The following is a 20,000-nucleotide window of genomic DNA, read 5'->3' as shown; positions in this document are numbered from 1 at the left end:
GTGGGCAGAGGGCAATGCAGAGGGCATAGGGCATGAGGGCAGAGGTCAGACGGTATGGCAGTGGGCAGAGGGCATGGCAGTGGGCATGACAGTGGGCAGAGGGCAGAGGGCATGGCAGAGGGCAGTGGGTATGGCAGAGGGCATGGCAGTGGGCATAGGGCATGGCAGTGGGCATAGGGCATGGCAGAGGGCAGAGGTCAGAGGGTATGGCAGTGGGTATGGCAGTGGGTATGGCAGTGGGCACTCACCCGGTCAGACTGGCGCATGTAGCAGTAGAGGATGCCCCTCATGCACTTGATGGCGGAGTGCTCCAGCTCGTGGGTGCGGCCCATGTCGTCATCGATGCGCCTGTGGGAGACCAGAAACACGCCCGTGTCACCAGAGCTCAACAACATCAGTTCCGTGCCACATCCACAACAGCACTGGATTAATGGGTCCACATTCGCTGCTCCACGGCTAATCCAATAGTGGAAGCATCGCCACTGTGAGGACTTGAGGTCATTGCTGTTCACAGTCTCAAGAACACAAACTGTGTCGGGGGGGGGGGGGGGGGGGGGGCGCAAAGGAAAAAATAAACTTGAAAGCATTTCAGCATTTCATTTGGCCCTGACACAATCTTTCTCTGTTTCTCATGCTCGCGCTCTCTCTCTCTCACACAAACAGAGGGAGAGAGAAAGAGAGGGACAGAAAGGGGGAGGGAGACAGAGGGAGAGAGGGAGCGAGGGAGAAAGAGAGGGGGAGAGAAAGAGAGACAGAAAGGGGTAAGGAGAGAGAGAGAGAGTGGGGGAGAGAGAGAGAGAGAGAGAGAGAGTGGGAGAGAGAGAGAGAGAGAGAGAGAGAGGGAGAGCTGGCCATAGTCACATGGCTAGTAAGTAATGGTCAGGAGCTGGCCTGTCAGATTGGAATCATCTTAATTAAATTCCTCTGACACAGCTAATGGGCCGCCCTGTGACTGATGACGGGGCACTTTCTCCCCGATGCAATCCTGCAATCCTCCACTCTATTTTTACACAGCTCCCCTCTCCTCTCCTCTCCCCTCCTCTCCTCCCCTCCCCTCCCCTCCACTCTGCTCTGCTCCCCTCCCCTCCTCTCCTCTCCTCTCCTCTCCACTCCACTCCTCTGGGGCAGCAACACACACAAGGCAGAGGGAAGAAAGAAAAGAAAAGAAAAATCACTCCATCTTGAGAAGTGCTGCGGAGACACAGTTTCCAGGGAGGGAAGCCTTCCAGTAGCATGCAGCCGGGCCGCCCGGGCTATTCTGGGAGAGGCAGCGCCTCACCTTGAACCCCCAGCCCCCATGTGGGGATTCAAATGAAAGGACTTCACAGAGGGAGAAGGGCAAGACTGACCTGTTTCAGGCACACACACACACACACACACACACACACACACACACACACACACACACACACACACACACACACACACACACACACACTGATAGGAAGGGGACCTCTGTCTACAGGACAAGAACCAGGAGCAATGTGTCATTTACCCCCCCCCCCCCCCCCCCGTGCTTCTTCAGAAATAACACAGACTATGTCACTGCTACACATAACTGGGAGTAAATGTTTCACATAATAATATGCTGCTGACATCCCAGGAAGCAAGATTACTAGCTACAGAAACCAGAGAACGCTACAGAAGCCAAATTACAAACTACAGAACCCAGATTACTAGCTACAGAAACCAGATTACTAGCTACAGAAACCAGGTTACACTACATAAACCAGATTACTAGGTACATAAACCAGATTACAAGCTACAAGCTACAGATACCAGAGTGCTAGCTACAGAAACCAGATTACTAGCTCCATAAACCAGATTACAAACTACAGAAACCAGAGCACTAGCTACAGAAACCAGATTACACTACAGAAACCAGATTTCTAGCTACAGAAAAAAACATCAACACCTGCTCCACAGGTGCCTGGGTGTGTGTGAGGGGTGGGGGGCAGTCTCACTTGTAGGCCATGGCCAGAGCCCAGATGCTGGTGTGTAGGTGTGTGTAGGTGTGTGTGTGTGTGCAAGTGTGTTTGTGTAGGGGTGTGTGTGTGTGTGTGTGTGTGTGTAGGTGTGTAAGAGGGTCAGTCTCACCTGTAGGCCATGGACAGTGCCCAGATGCTGGTGTGTAGGTGTGTGTAGGTGTGTGTCGGTGTGTGTGTGTGTGTGTGTGTGTGTGTGTGTGTGTGTGTGTGTGTGAGGGGGTCAGTCTCACCTGTAGGCCATGGCCAGAGCCCAGATGCTGGCTGCACAGTAGAGGGAGTCCCTGACTTTGGCCTCCTGGCATGTTGTGCAGGTCTTCACAGGGAAGAGACCAGTGGTGGGACTCTGGAAGTCCAGTATGGTCGTCTTCGCTGGAGAGAGACAGATCAGAGAGAGGCAGTGGGGTTGACAAGAGTAAGACAGAGTGAGTGAGACAGATCAGACAGAGGTAGTGGGGTTGACAAGAGTAAGACATTTCCCCCTCCCCTCCTCTCTCTCCTCTCTTCTCCTCCTCTCCTCTGTGGTCCCCTGCTTTCTGATGTACAATCACCCTGAAAAGGACACTTCATTTTCACCAGCCCATTATGAAGAGACATCCATTGTGCCGTGATCACACCGCTTGTTACTGAGAGCCGGGGTGAAGGGTCAATTCAAAGAGACAAAGTCTGGAGCGTCACCGCTGGAAGAGGCAGCGGGGGAGTGAAGTGCAGTATTAATAAACTCCTCAGGAACTCCAAACGCCATCCCGACAACGCCCAACGCCATCCCGCCAATCGCCATCACGGCAAACGCCATCACGACAACGCCATCCCGCCAATCGCCATCATGGCAAACGCCATCCCGGCAAGGCCAGTGGGTGAGGAGGGTGTAATGTGGGGGTGGGGTAGAGCGAAGGAACGCCTTCACCTGATCGCTCTTTCACTATCGACACAAGGTTTCTTGTTTACGGCCCCCGCGCGGTTATTACCAAGTCTGCAGGTGAGGGCCCCAGTGTGACTCATCACACTAGGCAAAAGAGAGAGAGGAGGCAGGAAAAGAAAAGAGAAAAAGAAAGAAAAACAGGGTATGAGGATGAGGCTGTATCTCATCTGGAGTCCTGTCACTGCTACCAGCCCAGGAAGCAGCGTCTGTGCATTCGTGTCAGGACAGATAAGAGAACTCTTTTGAAGCAGAAAAAAAATCATAATTACATATGGTGCAGAGCAGAGAGGGCTGGATGAGGTGTGTGTGTGTGTGACACTGTGTTTATGTTTGTGTGTGTGTGTGTATGTGACACTGTGTGTGTGTGTGTGACACTGTGTGTGTGTGTGTGTGACACTATGTGTGTGTGTGTGTGACACTGTGTGTGTGTGTGTGTGACACTGTGTGTGTGTGTGTGTGTGTGTGTGTGTGACACTGTGTGAGTGACACTGTGTGTGTGTGTGTGTGTGTGTGTGCGTGTGTGTGTGACACTGCGTGTGTGTGTGTGTGTGTGTGACACTGTGTGTGTGTGTGTGTGTGTCACTGTGTGTGTGTGTGTGACACTGTGTGTGTGTGTGTGTGGTGGACTCGGGTGGGGAGAGAGAAATCACAACACTCTAGATGCAAATCCATTGGAGTCTGAGTCACTGTTATCATCCATCAGTATAATGCACCTCTAAATCAACAGCTCAACAGCTAATGCAGCGGGCACACACTGGCTGCTTCATACAGCGGCCAATTTCTCCTCAGCCTGTGTGTGTGTGTGTCTGTGATTGTGTGTGTGTGTGTTTGTGTGTGTGTGTGTGTGTGTGTGTGTGTGTGTGTGTGTGTGTGTGTGTGTGTGTGAGAGAAATAAAGTGAGAATATGTGTGTAGAGCGAGATCAAAAGAGAGACAGAGAGAGAGAGAGGATGAGAGTGTGACAATGAGTAAAGACTGAAAGACAAGAAGAAATAGTCAGAGCAAAGGAAAAAGTAAACAAAGAAAAGAAAGAAAGATTGCTGAGGTTCACAACAAGAAAACAGGAAGAAGAGAGTTCCGTATTAAAACTCCTAACTGGTTTCCCCACACTTTCATCTCCTGCAGCCACAGCACAGGCAGGGAGGACTAATCCACTAGAAGATGGTGTGTGTGTATGTGTGTGTGTCTGTGTGTGTGTGTGTATGTGTGAGAGAGAGAGAGAGAGAGAGAGAGCAAGCAAGTGAGAAAAAAGATAGAAAGAAAGAAAGACAAAGAGAGACTAAAGAGCACGTCAACATTACCAGATATATAAGAAACTTCAAGAAGTGTAAAGAGAAGAGGGGACCTGTTAGCAGTGATGTTCTTCAACTCCCTCATCAAGCATGGGCATACGAATGACCATGTGATGTACTGGTCTCTTCAGCTGTGTGTAACCTTCATTAGCAGTCTACCTAGGTAGAGTAAGCATCCTGTCCACCATCCTCTAAGTGTTTGTGTGTGTGTGTGTGTGTGTGTGTGTGTGTAAGTGTGAGTTTGTGTGTGTAAATCATATCCACCATCCTCTGAGTGACAGCAGCTCTGTAAAATGGCTGAAATGAGCCCAGATTAGGAAGGACAGGACTGAACACTAGAGAATCATGCTTCCCTTCTGTGTGTGTGTGTGTGTGTGTGTCTGTGTGTGTCTGAACACTAGATAATCATGCCTCCCTTCTGCTCCAGTCTGTGGGTCCATGACATCGCTCGGCCTGTCAGACGCTGTTATCAGTGAATCCTCACTATAAAGTACGAGGCAAGCCCCTCATGAGTTTAACACTCAACCCATAACTAATATGAGAGAGACGTTTAATAAAGTAGGGGGGAAATGAAAATCTCTCTCTCTCTTTCTCTTTCCCTCTCTTCTTCATCCTCTCGGTTCTGCACTGGAGACTGCTATGCTTGCCTGCTCCTGTCTCTTCTGCCTGACTGGGCTCACTTTGGGGGTTTCTTCCTTCAGTCCAGTGAAATCTCCCAGCGCAGCTCCGTATCATTCTGATCAAATCTCCGCCACCCTATGTTCACACACTCTTTGCCCCTCTCCATCCACCCTCTGCTCACACACTCTTTGCCCCTCTCCATCCACCCTATGCTCACACACTCTTTGCCCCTCTCCATCCACCTTCTACTCACACACTCTTTGCCCCTCTCCATCTACCCTCTGCTCACACACTCTTTGCCCCTCTCCATCCACCTTCTACTCACACACTCTTTGCCCCTCCCCATCCACCCTCTACTCACACACTCTTTGCCCCTCTCCATCCACAGCCTCTATTCTGAGCCAGGCAGGCTTTTTCTTTCAGGCGATGAAGGTCATAAATATTCCAGTTTTACTTAAGGCTCTGGCAGATAAGACCCCGCAGCCTGAGCGTGGACTTTATGCTGCACATGTGCTCAGAGCAAGAGTGAGGGCATGAGGTTGGCTGACAAACATCTCTTTACTCTTACGCCTCTATAAAAACACAGGCCTCGTACAAACACTGTTTATGTAACAGTGTCTCTGACAAGAAACAGAAGAGAAGAGAGCAGAGATGTATCTAAATAATATCTAAAAATCCTGTGGAAAGGTCTCTCTACTCTGATAGAGATCTCAGACTAGCATAGAGTTCACAGTTGTGAAGGCAGAAGGAAATGGTGTCAACAGAATAACCCCAATACCCGCACAGTGTGCCTTGCAAAACATCATGAGATAGAGAAGGGGAGAGAGAGAGAGAGAGAGAGAGAGAGAGAGAGAGAGAGAAAGAAAGAGAGAGAGAGAGAGAGAGAGAGAGACTTTGACTTTTAAAAAGAGGAAGAGAGAGGAAGAAAGGGTGGGAGGGAGAAACAGAGACAGACAGACAGAGAGAGGGGGATTGAGAGAGAAGGAGGGAGGTAGGGAGAGAAAGAGACAGAAGGAGTCATGCAGACAGACAGAGAGAGCGAGAGGGAGAGGAAGAGAAAGCGAGAGGGAGGGGAAGAGATAGCAAAAGGGAGAGGAAGAGAGAGAGAGGGAGAGGAAAAGAGACAAGAGGGAGATGCAATGCCAAACAGGGGCTCTGGCTGCTCCTGGAGGTTGAAGTGGGAGCAGTGGGATGGAACAGATGAGTATTGATTAACGACGGAACAGATGAGTATTGATTAACGACGGAAGGTGCAGGAGGCCCTCCATCCTTCCTATGTGCGGAACATTTACATGTCCCAGAGCCGCACACACTCTGCCACAAACACACACACACACGCACACACTCACATTCAGCCACACACACACACTCACACTCAGCCACACACACACACTCACACTCAGCCACACACACACACACACACACACACACACACACAAACACTCAGCCACACACTCTGCCAAAAACACACACACTCAGCCACACACACACTCAACCACACACACACACACACACGCAGCCCCACACAAACACTCAGCCACACACACACACACACACACACACACACACACACACACACACACACACACACACACACACACACACACACACACACACACACACACACACACACACACACACACACACACACACACACACACACACACACACCTCCCAAAACCCAACAGCTGACCCAGCAGGCCGTCATATCTGCGTGTCATTTCTCATCTCGGCTCCCTCTGCCAAATGGCAGCAAGAGAGAAGCCGGTCAGACAACAGACTACAGCAAGCAGAGCCATGGTGTTTACAAGAGGAGCGAGCCATGGATACACACACACACACACACACACTCACACTCACACTCAAACACACACACACACACACACACACACACACAGAGCCATGGTGTTTCAAAGAGGAGCAGGCCATGGACACATGGACACACACACAGACACAGAGCCATGGATTAAACATGATAAAGAGATCTAATCATATTAAGTGGAATATTAAATGCACAATAGAAAAGATTGTTTTCTGTAATTCAGGATAAAATACTAAACCTAATATGACCATAATGTAACAATCTCAATGAGCTCACTGCTTGAGATAGAAGGGAGACAATTGAGGTATTTCTGATTGCAAATTGAACAAACCTTACACTGACAGACACAAACCCCAAACTGACATATAAACTGGAAGGTTGACTCTGGATATCCCAAATGATCAGTTTGAGAATTACTGATAAGAATTTAGAATTAAGCAGTTTGAGGTCAATCCAGTTGAGGGAGTTGTTTCATCATCATATGAACAGAGACATCAATATGGTGGTGAGGAACAGTAAAGAACATGAAGTAAGAGCAGAGTGACCTCATGGCATAAGCCATCAGAAAGACTCAACTGCAACAAATATGATCCTAGACAAATCACAGTGAGAATGAATCAACAAACACAAGTTAATAAAACAAGAGGGTAGAAATCAAACCCACTTTCCAGAATTTTCCCCCAAAACTTTACTGATGAACTCTGCTCAGTCAACGTCTCAAAACTTTACTGATGAACTGTGCTCAGTCAAAGTCTTAAAACTCTACAGATGAACTGTGCTCAGTAAAAGTCTCAAAACTTTACTGATGAACTCTGCTCAGATAAAGTCTCAAAACTTTACTGATGAACTCTGCTCAGATAAAGTCTCAAAACTTTACTGATGAACTGTGCTCAGTAAAAGTCTCATAACTCTACAGATGAACTGTGCTCAGTAAAAGTCTCAAAACGTGCAGGAAATGAGCCCTCGACACCCGATGTGGAAACACAGAGCGCAGACCTCACTATGAGAACTGGAGTAGGCCTCGCAACATGCTGGCGGAAACGGTCTGTGATTATGGGCATTGACGTCTTCGCAACAGATACACAGTCAGATTTTGACTGTGCTGTCACCGTTTCCTCTTTGAATCATTTGTTTGTTTAGAGATATTCTTTAACCATCGCATTTCAGAAATCCTGATTAGTATATCTGTGAAGTGGTGCGGAGGCACAAACAATAATCTAATTAAAAATGTTGAATAATAAGAGAGATGCATTTCACGCTAACGCTATATTTGGACTATCTAAGGCATACGCTACATATAATCCACACACACACGCACAGACAAGAATCCGCTTCATATAATCCACACGCAGTTTGCATGGGCTTTTGAGAAAGAGGTCATGTATTGTTGGCTAGGCCCCCCGCCTTGAGATGTGCCTTCAGCACGACGTTAAATCCGGCTGAATTTAAGCAGACGGATGTTTCTGGATGTAGAAATGACTAATTATATTGCTAAGATTTATTTACCAATACATTCAGGCCACTAAATGGACACTATTTCTTATGAGAACTGGGCCTGCATTCTTTTCACCCTCAGATGGAAGATCTGGATGCTGCGATGTGTCGTGATGGGTCAGAACCAGGGGGTGATGAGGACTAGAGAATGTTTACATGTCAGTCAGATGCATAGAGATGATTACATGAAGAACTGAAAGAAAAACAAAACTGCTCACCTGAAATGTAGAAGCGGTCGAGCTTCTCCCACAACGGCTCGTCCTCCCGATGGAAGTGAGAGAGTTTAAGAGGCTCATAAATGGAGCCTAGCAAAGAGAGAGGTGGGGAGGGAAAAGCATTTCTTAACACAGAATACTCAACCCTTTGTCTTTGTCAACAGACTGGTAATTTAAAGTAAGTGCATTAACTGTGTCTGTGACGATGTCTAACAGAAGTGTATGGCTATTTTATCAGATTTTTTTTGTTTAATAAGATGATGATTTTTCACAAGAATTCCATTTTGAGGAAAATTCAGTCACAAGAATTCCATTTCAAGGACATGTTATGAGTGTGTGTAGATATCTATGTATCTTTTGATATGACAACTGAATTTAATGGTGTTTTGCATACAAAGGTATGCCATCTTCTTCTAAGAACTCATTGATTGTGTTGAATATAAAGAGTGCCGTTGTTGCACGTCTTCACACTTCTTTTAATTTGAGCACTTACTCTTCCACACACCATGACAAAAAGCTGCTCAATCTGCATAGCAGAAACAGAGAAGCAGCTGGCCTAAAACACTGACAATAAAAACGGTATTTTATTTAAAATGCCTTTTTTTCCCAAATCAATCAAATCACACCAAGCTATTTCAAATTCAACACGTCAGTACAAAGAGTAATAGTACTTGCCAAAACTAAACTGGGTGTTTCACTCAATGGAGGAAAGAAGTACATTTTAGAAGGACCCTGCACCACGAACCTCCATCTCAGACACATTTAACTCTGGAGCGATTTGCATTTTAATGGGATCGACCTTGGGTCAATACCTCAGGTACTGAAATTTCACATTTCCAGGCAAATTAGCATAATTTCCATCAGCTTTTAAGTAGCTGGTACAAAGCCATCTATTTTAAAGATAACTGGGTATGAGCAGTGGAGGACTAGAAGGCAAATGAAATAATCACTTCTTCAAATTCCACTGAAACACAAATGGAACAAGCTGCTGTTTTCTCTTTTGATAGCTTCACTCGTTTCAACCAGTGTTTGGAGAAAACCCTGCATACTGATTAACAATAGCCTCAGCGGTACCCACCAAGAAAGAACACAGTCATATGAAAAAGTGTTCTGATTTGAAATGACTTTTCTGGGTGTTCACAGGACCAATATGTGTAGTATATAAACACCAGCCGATAACCATAGAGAGCAGAGTTTCAGGCTAAAACATTCAGTCAAATTCATCAATCCATAACAGAAATGTAATTAATCCAAGGCAATAATTACAAAACCTTATAAAGCTATCATGCTGTTAGAACACAAGGAAATAGTGCATATTTTTATTCAGGACTTCCGGCCGAAATCATTTAGGTTCAGAAAACAAAAAACACCATCATGCTTTTGGTTGACCCACACACAAAAGGGGTATTTTGGTAATTGGTTCATCATGTTTGTATGTGGTGGAATCAATATATTTATTGTGATACTCATACAGGCTGAATCTAGAGTTTTCACCTTTGATCAAAGTGTAAAGCATAAATTACATCCATAAGAATTATTCTGGGATATCATTACAGCCATGGCAGCTTATACTGTACTGTTCCTCAGAGCCACCTTCAAAGGCAAGGATGTGCGAACCTGCCTACACCCCTTCCAGAATCATCCACTGGCCACTTACCGTGTCTGTAAAGCTTCCGGTGACCGGTGGAAATCTCTTTTGCCGAGTTGGCCATGCTCAAAAGGTGAACGTTAGGCCAATCGTCTTTCAGCTAAATTACACTACAGTAATTCACAAAAGGTTTGGAGGATTAGTATAGCATAACATGGAAACAAATTACATGGAATTACACAGAAATCCCATTCACCATGGTTACGAACATGTCAATCACAACACGTGAAGAAACAAAATGCATTACTGATAGTCCAAGATATGACCTAAGATAGGCAACAAAGATGACGGCGACAGGATGGTATTCTGTGCTTCAGTATGATTTGCTCCAGACAGCTAATGAAGGGTTAACTGGCAAATGGGGATTCAGGTGTTGACCATGGAAATGCACTTCCTATGTGAAACTTCCAAAAAGCTCAACTGTGAGATGGTGTAAGCAGTGAGCCCTAAACCTTAACAGTCGTTTGAAATAAAGCTTTCACCACAACCATCATTACTGAAAAATACATGGATTCGAGTAGACTTTTCAGTTACTGATGACAGACCAAGAAAACATTTAACAATGTATGTGGGCGAATAAACATTGCACTGAATGGTCCAGTCGGACTAGAAAGAAGAAGTGCTCTGACATGTATATTCTGTAATTAGGTAGTGTACATAATATTGAATTCGAAGCCTTAATGTGTTATTTTGGGGACCTGAAAATAGCGCTGCTGTAGCCCACCGCGAGCTGAGAGATTGACCTTTCCATGCTCATGCTGGATTCAGAAACATGCAAGAGCGCATGCAGTTTACCAGCGTAAAGCAAAAATGTCAACCTTGCAGTTCACATCAGTATACATTTAAGAAACACAAACACGTTGGCCATGCAACGTTTTATGCCAAACCTGAGCGTTTAGATCTGTTTTTGAACTCCAACAGTTTCCATCCGATATCTGCCAAGCTTACATCTGCCATATTTACTTCAGAATAACCGTGTGCGACAACGTCGTAAACAAGGAAGAGGATATCCAGTGACGTCATATCGGTTATTATGGGTTCTTAATAATCGTTTCGTCATGTCCCCGTTTTGTTCAAACCCCTGTACTGTTACATATTTGATTAAATTATGAATTGTATCTTTGAGAGAAAAAAAATCTCTTCCTTTTTTCACAGAACAGCAATCTGAAATTGGCTGACAGTTCGCTCTGCCGTAAAGCGAAGTGCAGTATTCCAGTTTGTGTTGGTTGAATGAAGAGTTCCGTGAAACTAGCGGATTTAAGGATTTCTGTAGCGGCAATAAGACGTCCGGTCAGTCCGAAACGGCAGAATATACCGTCAAAATAAAAGTACAATTAAACGCTCTCCTGAAACTCGATTTGTTGACAGAAATCACACTTTTGGCTGTAGGTATGTCTTGCTAGAATCATTTTAACGTCTGTCTTCAATATTTTAGGACAGCGAATAGTATAAACAGCAAAAATTGATAGTAAAATGGACACAAGTTGCAAGCGTGTCTCAGTCATTTACAGCATAGGGAGCCATCGGCAACGAAGTGACGGCTTGTGCACCGTTTTATTTGTTGATATTTGGCACTCGCTGTTGTTGGGTCATTCCTCTAGTGCGTGCATACTCATGGCTCCACTCGTGCACCCAATCAGAGTTGTTTGCACTTAAGGTACCCAGTCGCGGGAAGAGGAGAACAGAGGATGGAGAGTTGGTGTGAAGGCAGTTGGTTTGCATACCTTTACCGTTTAAATATAATCATTTAAATCGTGTGCGTTCAGATACTTGTAAGTATTAATAATGTTCCTTTATTATGCTTAGTTTATTCTGCTTACAGTATATGTTTAGATAACCGAGCATTGATATTTAAATCCATTGTACGATCGCGGGTGTATATTTAATTAATGCCGGTCGCGGTTAAATTATAAATGTATATAATCTTCTTTAGCGATTTAGGGATATGTTTAGTGTAACTTGTGCTGTTTAGCAGATATAATGTAATTATAAGTGTAATAATAAGTGATTAATGTAGGTAGTAGTGTGAATTTAGTTAGATGACAAACTTGTTGATTAATGCTATTGTGAATGTTAGGTTGTGACTAGCTGTATATTGAGAGATTCATATAGTATTATTGCTAAGTAGTTTGTATTCTGTTTCTTTGCAGAACCACACAAACACACACATGACCTAAACACACATACAGACACACAGCCGTGTCTATGGCGAAAGGCACAGTTGGCACAAGATGCCCCGCCAATGCCACAAAAGCGATTCAGGCCCTGTAAATCATATGTCATTTGAAAGGTCATGTTGTCAGGATGTCATTTTACCCCCATGTTAAGGTGCACAAGATTTAGTTTTCTTATTTCATCTGTTTGAATATTAGGTGTGCTCTCCAGCCGTGTCTATGGCGAATGGCACAGTTGGCACAAGATGCCCCGCCAATGCCACAAAAGCGATTCAGGCCCTGTAAATCATATGTCATTTGAAAGGTCATGTTGTCAGGATGTCATTTTACCCCCATGTTAAGGTGCACAAGATTTAGTTTTCTTATGTCATCTGTTTAATATTAGGTGTGCCCTCCAGCCGTGTCTATGGCGAATGGTGCAGCGGGCACAAGATGCCCCGCCAATGCCACAAAAGCGATTCAGGCCCTGTAAATCAAATGTCATTTTAAAGGTCATGTTGTCAGGATGTCATTTTATCCCCATGTTAAGGTGCACAAGATTTAGTTTTCTTATGTCATCTGTTTGAATATTAGGTGTGCTCTCCAGCCGTGTCTATGGCGAATGGTGCAGTGGGCACAAGATGCCCCGCCAATGCCACAAAAGCGATTCAGGCCCTGTAAATCAAATGTCATTTTAAAGGTCATGTTGTCAGGATGTCATTTTATCCCCATGTTAAGGTGCACAAGATTTAGTTTTCTTATGTCATCTGTTTGAATATTAGGTGTGCTCTCCAGCCGTGTCTATGGCGAATGGTGCAGTGGGCACAAGATGCCCCGCCAATGCCACAAAAGCGATTCAGGCCCTGTAAATCATATGTCATTTGAAAGGTCATGTTGTCAGGATGTCATTTTACCCCCATGTTAAGGTGCACAAGATTTAGTTTTCTTGTGTCATCTGTTTGAATATTAGGTGTGCCCTCCAACCGTGTCTATGGCGAATGGTGCAGTGGGCACAAGATGCCCCGCCAATGCCACAAAAGCGATTCAAGCCCTGTAAATCATATGTCATTTGAAAGGTCATGTTGTCAGGATGTCATTTTACCCCCATGTTAAGGTGCACAAGATTTAGTTTTCTTATGTCATCTGTTTGAATATTAGGTGTGCCCTCCAGCCGTGTCTATGGCGAATGGTGCAGCGGGCACAAGATGCCCCGCCAATGCCACAAAAGCGATTCAGGCCCTGTAAATCATATGTCATTTGAAAGGTCATGTTGTCAGGATGTCATTTTACCCCCATGTTAAGGTGCACAAGATTTAGTTTTCTTATTTCATCTGTTTGAATATTAGGTGTGCTCTCCAGCCGTGTCTATGGCGAATGGTGCAGTGGGCACAAGATGCCCCGCCAATGCCACAAAAGCGATTCAGGCCCTGTAAATCATATGTCATTTGAAAGGTCATGTTGTCAGGATGTCATTTTACCCCCATGTTAAGGTGCACAAGATTTAGTTTTCTTGTGTCATCTGTTTGAATATTAGGTGTGCCCTCCAACCGTGTCTATGGCGAATGGTGCAGTGGGCACAAGATGCCCCGCCAATGCCACAAAAGCGATTCAAGCCCTGTAAATCATATGTCATTTGAAAGGTCATGTTGTCAGGATGTCATTTTACCCCCATGTTAAGGTGCACAAGATTTAGTTTTCTTATTTCATCTGTTTGAATATTAGATGTGCCCTCCAGCCGTGTCTATGGCGAATGGTGCAGCGGGCACAAGATGCCCCGCCAATGCCACAAAAGCGATTCAGGCCCTGTAAATCATATGTCATTTGAAAGGTCATGTTGTCAGGATGTCATTTTACCCCCATGTTAAGGTGCACAAGATTTAGTTTTCTTATGTCATCTGTTTGAATATTAGGTGTGCCCTCCAGCCGTGTCTATGGCGAATGGTGCAGCGGGCCCAAGATGCCCCGCCAATGCCACAAAAGCGATTCAGGCCCTGTAAATCATATGTCATTTGAAAGGTCATGTTGTCAGGATGTCATTATACCCCCATGTTAAGGTGCACAAGATTTAGTTTTCTTATTTCATCTGTTTGAATATTAGGTGTGCCCTCCAGCCGTGTCTATGGCGAATGGTGCAGCGGGCACAAGATGCCCCGCCAATGCCACAAAAGCGATTCAGGCCCTGTAAATCATATGTCATTTGAAAGGTCATGTTGTCAGGATGTCATTTTACCCCCATGTTAAGGTGCACAAGATTTAGTTTTCTTATGTCATCTGTTTGAATATTAGGTGTGCCCTCCAGCCGTGTCTATGGCGAATGGTGCAGCGGGCACAAGATGCCCCGCCAATGCCACAAAAGCGATTCAGGCCCTGTAAATCATATGTCATTTGAAAGGTCATGTTGTCAGGATGTCATTTTACCCCCATGTTAAGGTGCACAAGATTTAGTTTTCTTATTTCAGCTTTTTGAATATGTGCTCTCCAGCCGTGTCTATGGCGAATGGCACAGTTGGCACAAGATGCCCCGCCAATGCCACAAAAGCGATTCAGGCCCTGTAAATCATATGTCATTTGAAAGGTCATGTTGTAAGGATTTCATTTTACCCCCATGTTGAGGATGCACAAGACTTAGTTTTCCTATTTCAAGTATTTGAATGTCATGCATGCACTCTAATTGTGTGCATTGTATAATGCCTTGTTTAATGGCTTTCATCAATAAGCTGTAGTGTTTAGTGTAACCCTCTTAGTTTCTTTGGTCTTCAAATAAGAAATAAGTTATTTCTCGAATAAGGCAAATGATATATGTATCCCAAATGATATATATCCCCCTGAAAAAGATAGAGCCATTTTTAGAGCTATTGAAAAATAGTAGGCTACTTTTATCATGTAATTTGAACAATCTGGAAGGTTTCCACCAAACATCTTCATTAATTTCTCATTCTTATACATTAAAAGGCGAAATTTCGACCGTTGGGTGGCTGCATGGAATTCATTATCATTATTGTCAGGGATTCCCATTGTTAACCGCTGTGGATCCGTATAAATCGCGGGACTTTTATTTTGATAGTTTGGCTAACTTTTAGCCGTTTTGGCTAACAGTTTTCATATCCGGTTTGAACGTTCTATTCCCGCTAGGTTCACGCTGCTTGAATGAAGAGAGAATCAGGATGTGGCTGTCTTCTACATTAATATTAACCCTTATTTTAGGGTTTTTGGGGCAATATGTGGCATTTGCACGACAAGATGTGACAACTGATTTGTTTGGGGCAGAGAATTATGGAACTGTCGCCGCATTTGGTGATTTTAACTCGGATAAACAGACAGACATTTTCATCATCAGAGAACGTGAGTCCATGATACAGTCAAAACATTAGCTCCTGCTGCCTCAAACTCCCCACGTTTCTTTCGCAGACAAATATAACAATTTAAAGAAAGAAGCAATGATTTGTTTTGGCAAATTAACTGATATTGGTGTTTTACTGAAAGAAGCACTGTTGTTACACAAAGCTGTGTAGGTGTGGCTCAAGCTATCCATCAAGACACCATCAGCTACTTGCTTCATTAGAGTCAACTATAACATTTTGTAGCCACAAAGTTGCTTAAGTTGCTTAACAGATCGAATTTTAAGTCCACACCTCAGCTGGCGACAACATTGCTGTTGTTGAAGCTTACAAAGCAACTGAGCATAAAACAGGCTAATTGCAGACAGGCTGTAAACGATTTTGTTATTGCTTGATGTTTTCTCAGAGTCTGAGCTGGTGATCTTTTTGGCTGATTTGAAAGCACCCTACTTCAAACCAAAAGTTCGTCTTGGCAAAGATGACATCCCGAAGTAAGTGTTGTGTAGCATGATAGCTTAAGCCTTACACATGACACGTCATGTGACTGAACGTTCTGTAGAGGGTGAACGTTTATCCTACATCGAACCTTAAATTCTTAAAATAAAATAAATAAATACAAATCTGCCCAAGCATGCAGTTGCATTTAGTCATTGAACAGACCCTACCAAGTAGACTACGTTGTCATCATTAGGCCTTATGTATGTCTCAAATCCATGATCATAGTGTTGTTTAAGATTAAGCACCCTTTTTTATTGTTTTCCCCTACATTTCTATGAAACTGCACCTCAAATAGAGACTATCGCTGCACTGTACAGTTCAAATGCAATATTCTCTTACTCACTCTCTCTCTCTCTCTCCTATTTGATCTGTCACACATATGCTTTCCCGCCTTCTCTCCCTCAGTGACATGGCTATTAGTAGTGTTGTCCCTGGGGATTTTGATGGGGACTCCCAGATGGATGTGCTGCTCACCGCATTCCCAAAAGGAAAAGTCACCCCTGACACCACAGTGTTTGTCTTCTGGGGAAACAACCAGACTTTGGGTAATTCAGATGATCACACTTAGACCCTCACACAGACACACAAACACACACACACACTAGTGGTGTAGTGGTCTCTGGAGAAGTGGGTATACTCTTAATTTGGCAGCCCATACAGCACAGGATAAGTGCTCTGTTTTGAGAAGTGGTAGTGACTGTAAAATAAGTGGGTATACTCCGTATGGGTGGGTATACCTGCGTATACCCTGGACTACACCACTGACCCCCCCCCCCCCCCCCCACACACACACACACACACACACACGCGGAGACACAGACACAGACACAGACACAGACACACACACACACACACACACACACACACACACACACACACACACACCCTCACAGACACCCTCACAGACAACCTCACAGACACACTCACAGACACACTCACAGACACAGACACAGACACAGACACAGACACAGACGCAGACGCAGACGCAGACGCAGACACAGACAGACCCTCACACAGACACACTCACAGACACACTCACAGACACACTCACAGACACACTCACAGACACAGACACAGACACAGACACAGACACACAGACCCCTTACACTTAGACCCTCACACAGACACAGACAAACACTCTCTGGTCTTTGGGCTGCAAGGCATGCTGCACACTGCTTAGTCATTTACCTAATTGAGTGTGTTGAATTAATTGTAATTCATTAATTAATAAATACAGTTATTAGTCATATAAGATAATTTTTGTTGCTTGTATAATGATACATTAACACTTCCCTAAACCACAATACCGCCATCTGTCTAGTTGTTGAAGCCCGAGGCAATTGCTATGATACCTGCCACTGGAAAAACTATATGGGTTCAAGTGGTTTATATCACTGCCTGTAACTTGCTGTATGGTTTTCATCTCAGTGCCATTCCCCTGTGTTTATGCTATCTAGATATGATTTATTCATTAGTGAAAATGTTTTGTTTTTGTTTTACATTGACAGATAAAACTTCAAGGGTTATGCTTAACAAGACCTTTAAGGATCAGCCTCTGGTCATGGAGTAAGTACCCTTTCTTTGCTCCACATTTATCAGTGGGTTTCAGCATCCACAGAACAACACAAACATATAGTATGTAAGTGTAGTTAATATGTACGTGTAGTTAGTATGTAAGTGTAGTAGGTTTGTGTGTGTAGTTAGTATGTACGTGTAGTTAGCATGTAAGTGTAGTAGGTTTGTGAGTGTAGTTAATATTAAGGGTAGATAGTATGTAAGTGTGGTTAGTACGTACGTTTAGTTAGTATGAAGTGTAGGAGGTATGTAAGGGTATTAGGTATGTAAGTGTTGTTAGTATGTAAGTGTAGTAGGTATGAATGGTTGTTAGTATGTAAGTGCAGTAGGTATGTGGGTGTAGTTAGTATTTAAGTGTAGTTAGTATGTAAGTGTAGTAGGTTTGAATGGTAGTTAGTATGTAAGTGTAGAAGGTATGCGACTGTAGTTAGGATGTACAGTAGGTGTGGTAGGTATGTGAGTCTAGTTAGTATGAAGGGTAGTTAGTATGTAAGTGTAGTAGGTATGTGTGTCTAGTTAGTATGAAGGGTAGTTAGTATGTAAGTGGAGTAGTTATGTGAGTCTAGTTAGTATGAAGGGTAGTTAGTATGTAAGTGTAGTAGATATGTGAGTCTAGTTAGTATGAAGGGTAGTTAGTATGTTAGTGTAGTAGTTATATGAGTGTAGTTAGTATAAAGGGTTGTCAGTATGTAAGTGTAGTAGTTATGTAAGTGTTGTGTCCATAAATGTGTCCTGTTTGGTACTTGTTGACCCTGACCCTGGCTTTTGTGTCTTTTAAAATCCTAGTTTTAATGGTGACATGATCCCAGACATCTTTGGAGTGGTTGGTGATTCCACGCAAGTCTGCTATCTCACTAGAAGGTAAGTTAGACATGCATTAGTCATTATCTGGTCAGCCATCTTTGATCTTAGACATGCGTTAGTCATTATCTGGTCAGCCATCTTTGATTTTAGACATGTGTTAGTCATTCTCTGGTCTGTCAGCCATCTTTGATCTTAGACATGCGTTAGTCATTCTCTGGTCTGTCAGCCATCTTTGGCCTGAGACATTGCTGACTGAACAGGGTGGCCACCAGTGGAACTGGATAGACAGTATCTTGACTGAAGAGATAGTGCACTTATACTCACATGCCTTGACAGAGGTGAATAAATAACAGCCATGGCATTTGCGATAGTGCTGTGTTTTTTTTATCTAAATAAATGTTGAGCTATTTTAATTTTAGAGTGCGCATTCCTAGACCGTATTGCAGGACTTAGAATAATTCAATTTATGCTGTCAGGTCAGAGTCCCATTTCAGTGTCATACTTTCAGTTTGACATACTTAATGCAGTGCTAAGAGTGGGACAACACTAATACTTTATGCAGTGCTAAGAGTGGGACAACACTAATACTTTATGCAGTGCTAAGAGTGGGACAACACTAATACTTTATGCAGTGCCTAGAGATAGAGTGGGACAACACTAATACTTTCTACAGTGCCTAGAGATAGAGTGGGACAACACTAATACTTTATACAGTGCCTAGAGATAGAGTGGGACAACACTAATACTTTATACAGTGCCTAGAGATAGAGTGGGACAACACTAATACTTTCTACGGTGCCTAGAGATAGAGTGGGACAACACTAATACTTTATGCAGTGCCTAGAGATAGAGTGGGACAACACTAATACTTTATGCAGTGCTAAGAGTGGGACAACAGTAATACTTTATGCAGTGCCTAGAGATAGAGTGGGACAACACTAATACTTTATGCAGTGCCTAGAGATAGAGTGGGACAACAGTAATACTTTATGCAGTGCCTAGATATAGAGTGGGACAAGAGTAATACTTTATGCAGTGCCTAGATATAGAGTGGGACAAGAGTAATACTTTATGCAGTGCCTAGATATAGAGTGGGACAACAGTAATACTTTATGCAGTGCCTAGAGCTAGAGTGGGACAACACTAATACTCTTGTCCTGTCTGCAGGCAGGAGGTATGGCAGAACGCTCTTGGCAGTGTACAGATGCGGGTTCCCCACTCCAATGCGTTCATCGACCTGAATAAAGACTTCACTGCTGGTAAGTCGACCAGTGCTTAGGTCGGAAATGTAAACAGTCTTCATAAAGCTTGAAGACATCCAGGGAAGAGTAGATCTGCATCTCTTTACGTAGCTGAATATAGGGCTCTTCATTTTTTATTTGGTCTTTTTGTAATGTAGTTAAAAATGTGTGTGTGAGGAAGGACAAAGCTTTAGTAAGATCTCCTGAAATAGTTCAGTGGACCAAGCATGCCCTTTGTGTAATGGACACACACACACACACACACACACACACACACACACACACACACACACACACACACACACCCTCATCAGCTTGCAGCCATAACAAGTGTTCTTCTACCTGAGTAAGGGTCCAGAACCTGCAAGACCAGAAATGCAGAACATCTAGGCT

General features: G+C 44.0%; 2 protein-coding genes across 3 annotated transcripts in view; one reads left to right on the top strand and one right to left on the bottom strand.

Annotated features, from left to right (window-relative positions):
• The window catches only part of phkb (phosphorylase kinase, beta), an 87,245-nt gene extending 76,100 nt beyond the window's left edge, over nucleotides 1-11,145 (bottom strand). Inside the window, exons 1-4 of one of the 2 annotated variants that reach the window (XM_080843761.1) lie at nucleotides 10,886-11,145; nucleotides 8,354-8,440; nucleotides 2,219-2,357; nucleotides 249-348 (exon numbers count right to left, since the gene is read on the bottom strand). In XM_080843761.1, the coding sequence (XP_080699887.1) occupies nucleotides 249-348; nucleotides 2,219-2,357; nucleotides 8,354-8,440; nucleotides 10,886-11,021 (462 nt within the window). In that variant the 5' untranslated portion in view covers nucleotides 11,022-11,145. The remainder of the gene's footprint in view (nucleotides 1-248; nucleotides 349-2,218; nucleotides 2,358-8,353; nucleotides 8,441-10,885) is intronic. The other variant, XM_080843760.1, reaches the window with a different exon arrangement.
• A 4,152-nt stretch (nucleotides 11,146-15,297) lies between these two features.
• itfg1 (integrin alpha FG-GAP repeat containing 1) overlaps nucleotides 15,298-20,000 on the top strand; it is a 169,015-nt gene continuing 164,312 nt past the window's right edge. Inside the window, exons 1-6 of the mRNA XM_080843187.1 lie at nucleotides 15,298-15,493; nucleotides 15,896-15,980; nucleotides 16,393-16,532; nucleotides 17,496-17,553; nucleotides 18,349-18,423; nucleotides 19,534-19,625. Of these exons, the coding sequence (XP_080699313.1) occupies nucleotides 15,316-15,493; nucleotides 15,896-15,980; nucleotides 16,393-16,532; nucleotides 17,496-17,553; nucleotides 18,349-18,423; nucleotides 19,534-19,625 (628 nt within the window). The 5' untranslated portion in view covers nucleotides 15,298-15,315. The remainder of the gene's footprint in view (nucleotides 15,494-15,895; nucleotides 15,981-16,392; nucleotides 16,533-17,495; nucleotides 17,554-18,348; nucleotides 18,424-19,533; nucleotides 19,626-20,000) is intronic.

Source organism: Sprattus sprattus, assembly GCF_963457725.1.
Source record: "Sprattus sprattus genome assembly, chromosome: 8".
Taxonomy (NCBI): Eukaryota; Metazoa; Chordata; class Actinopteri; order Clupeiformes; family Clupeidae; genus Sprattus; species Sprattus sprattus.
Note: the sequence above shows the minus strand (reverse complement) of the source record. Positions and strands in the feature narration are given on the sequence as shown.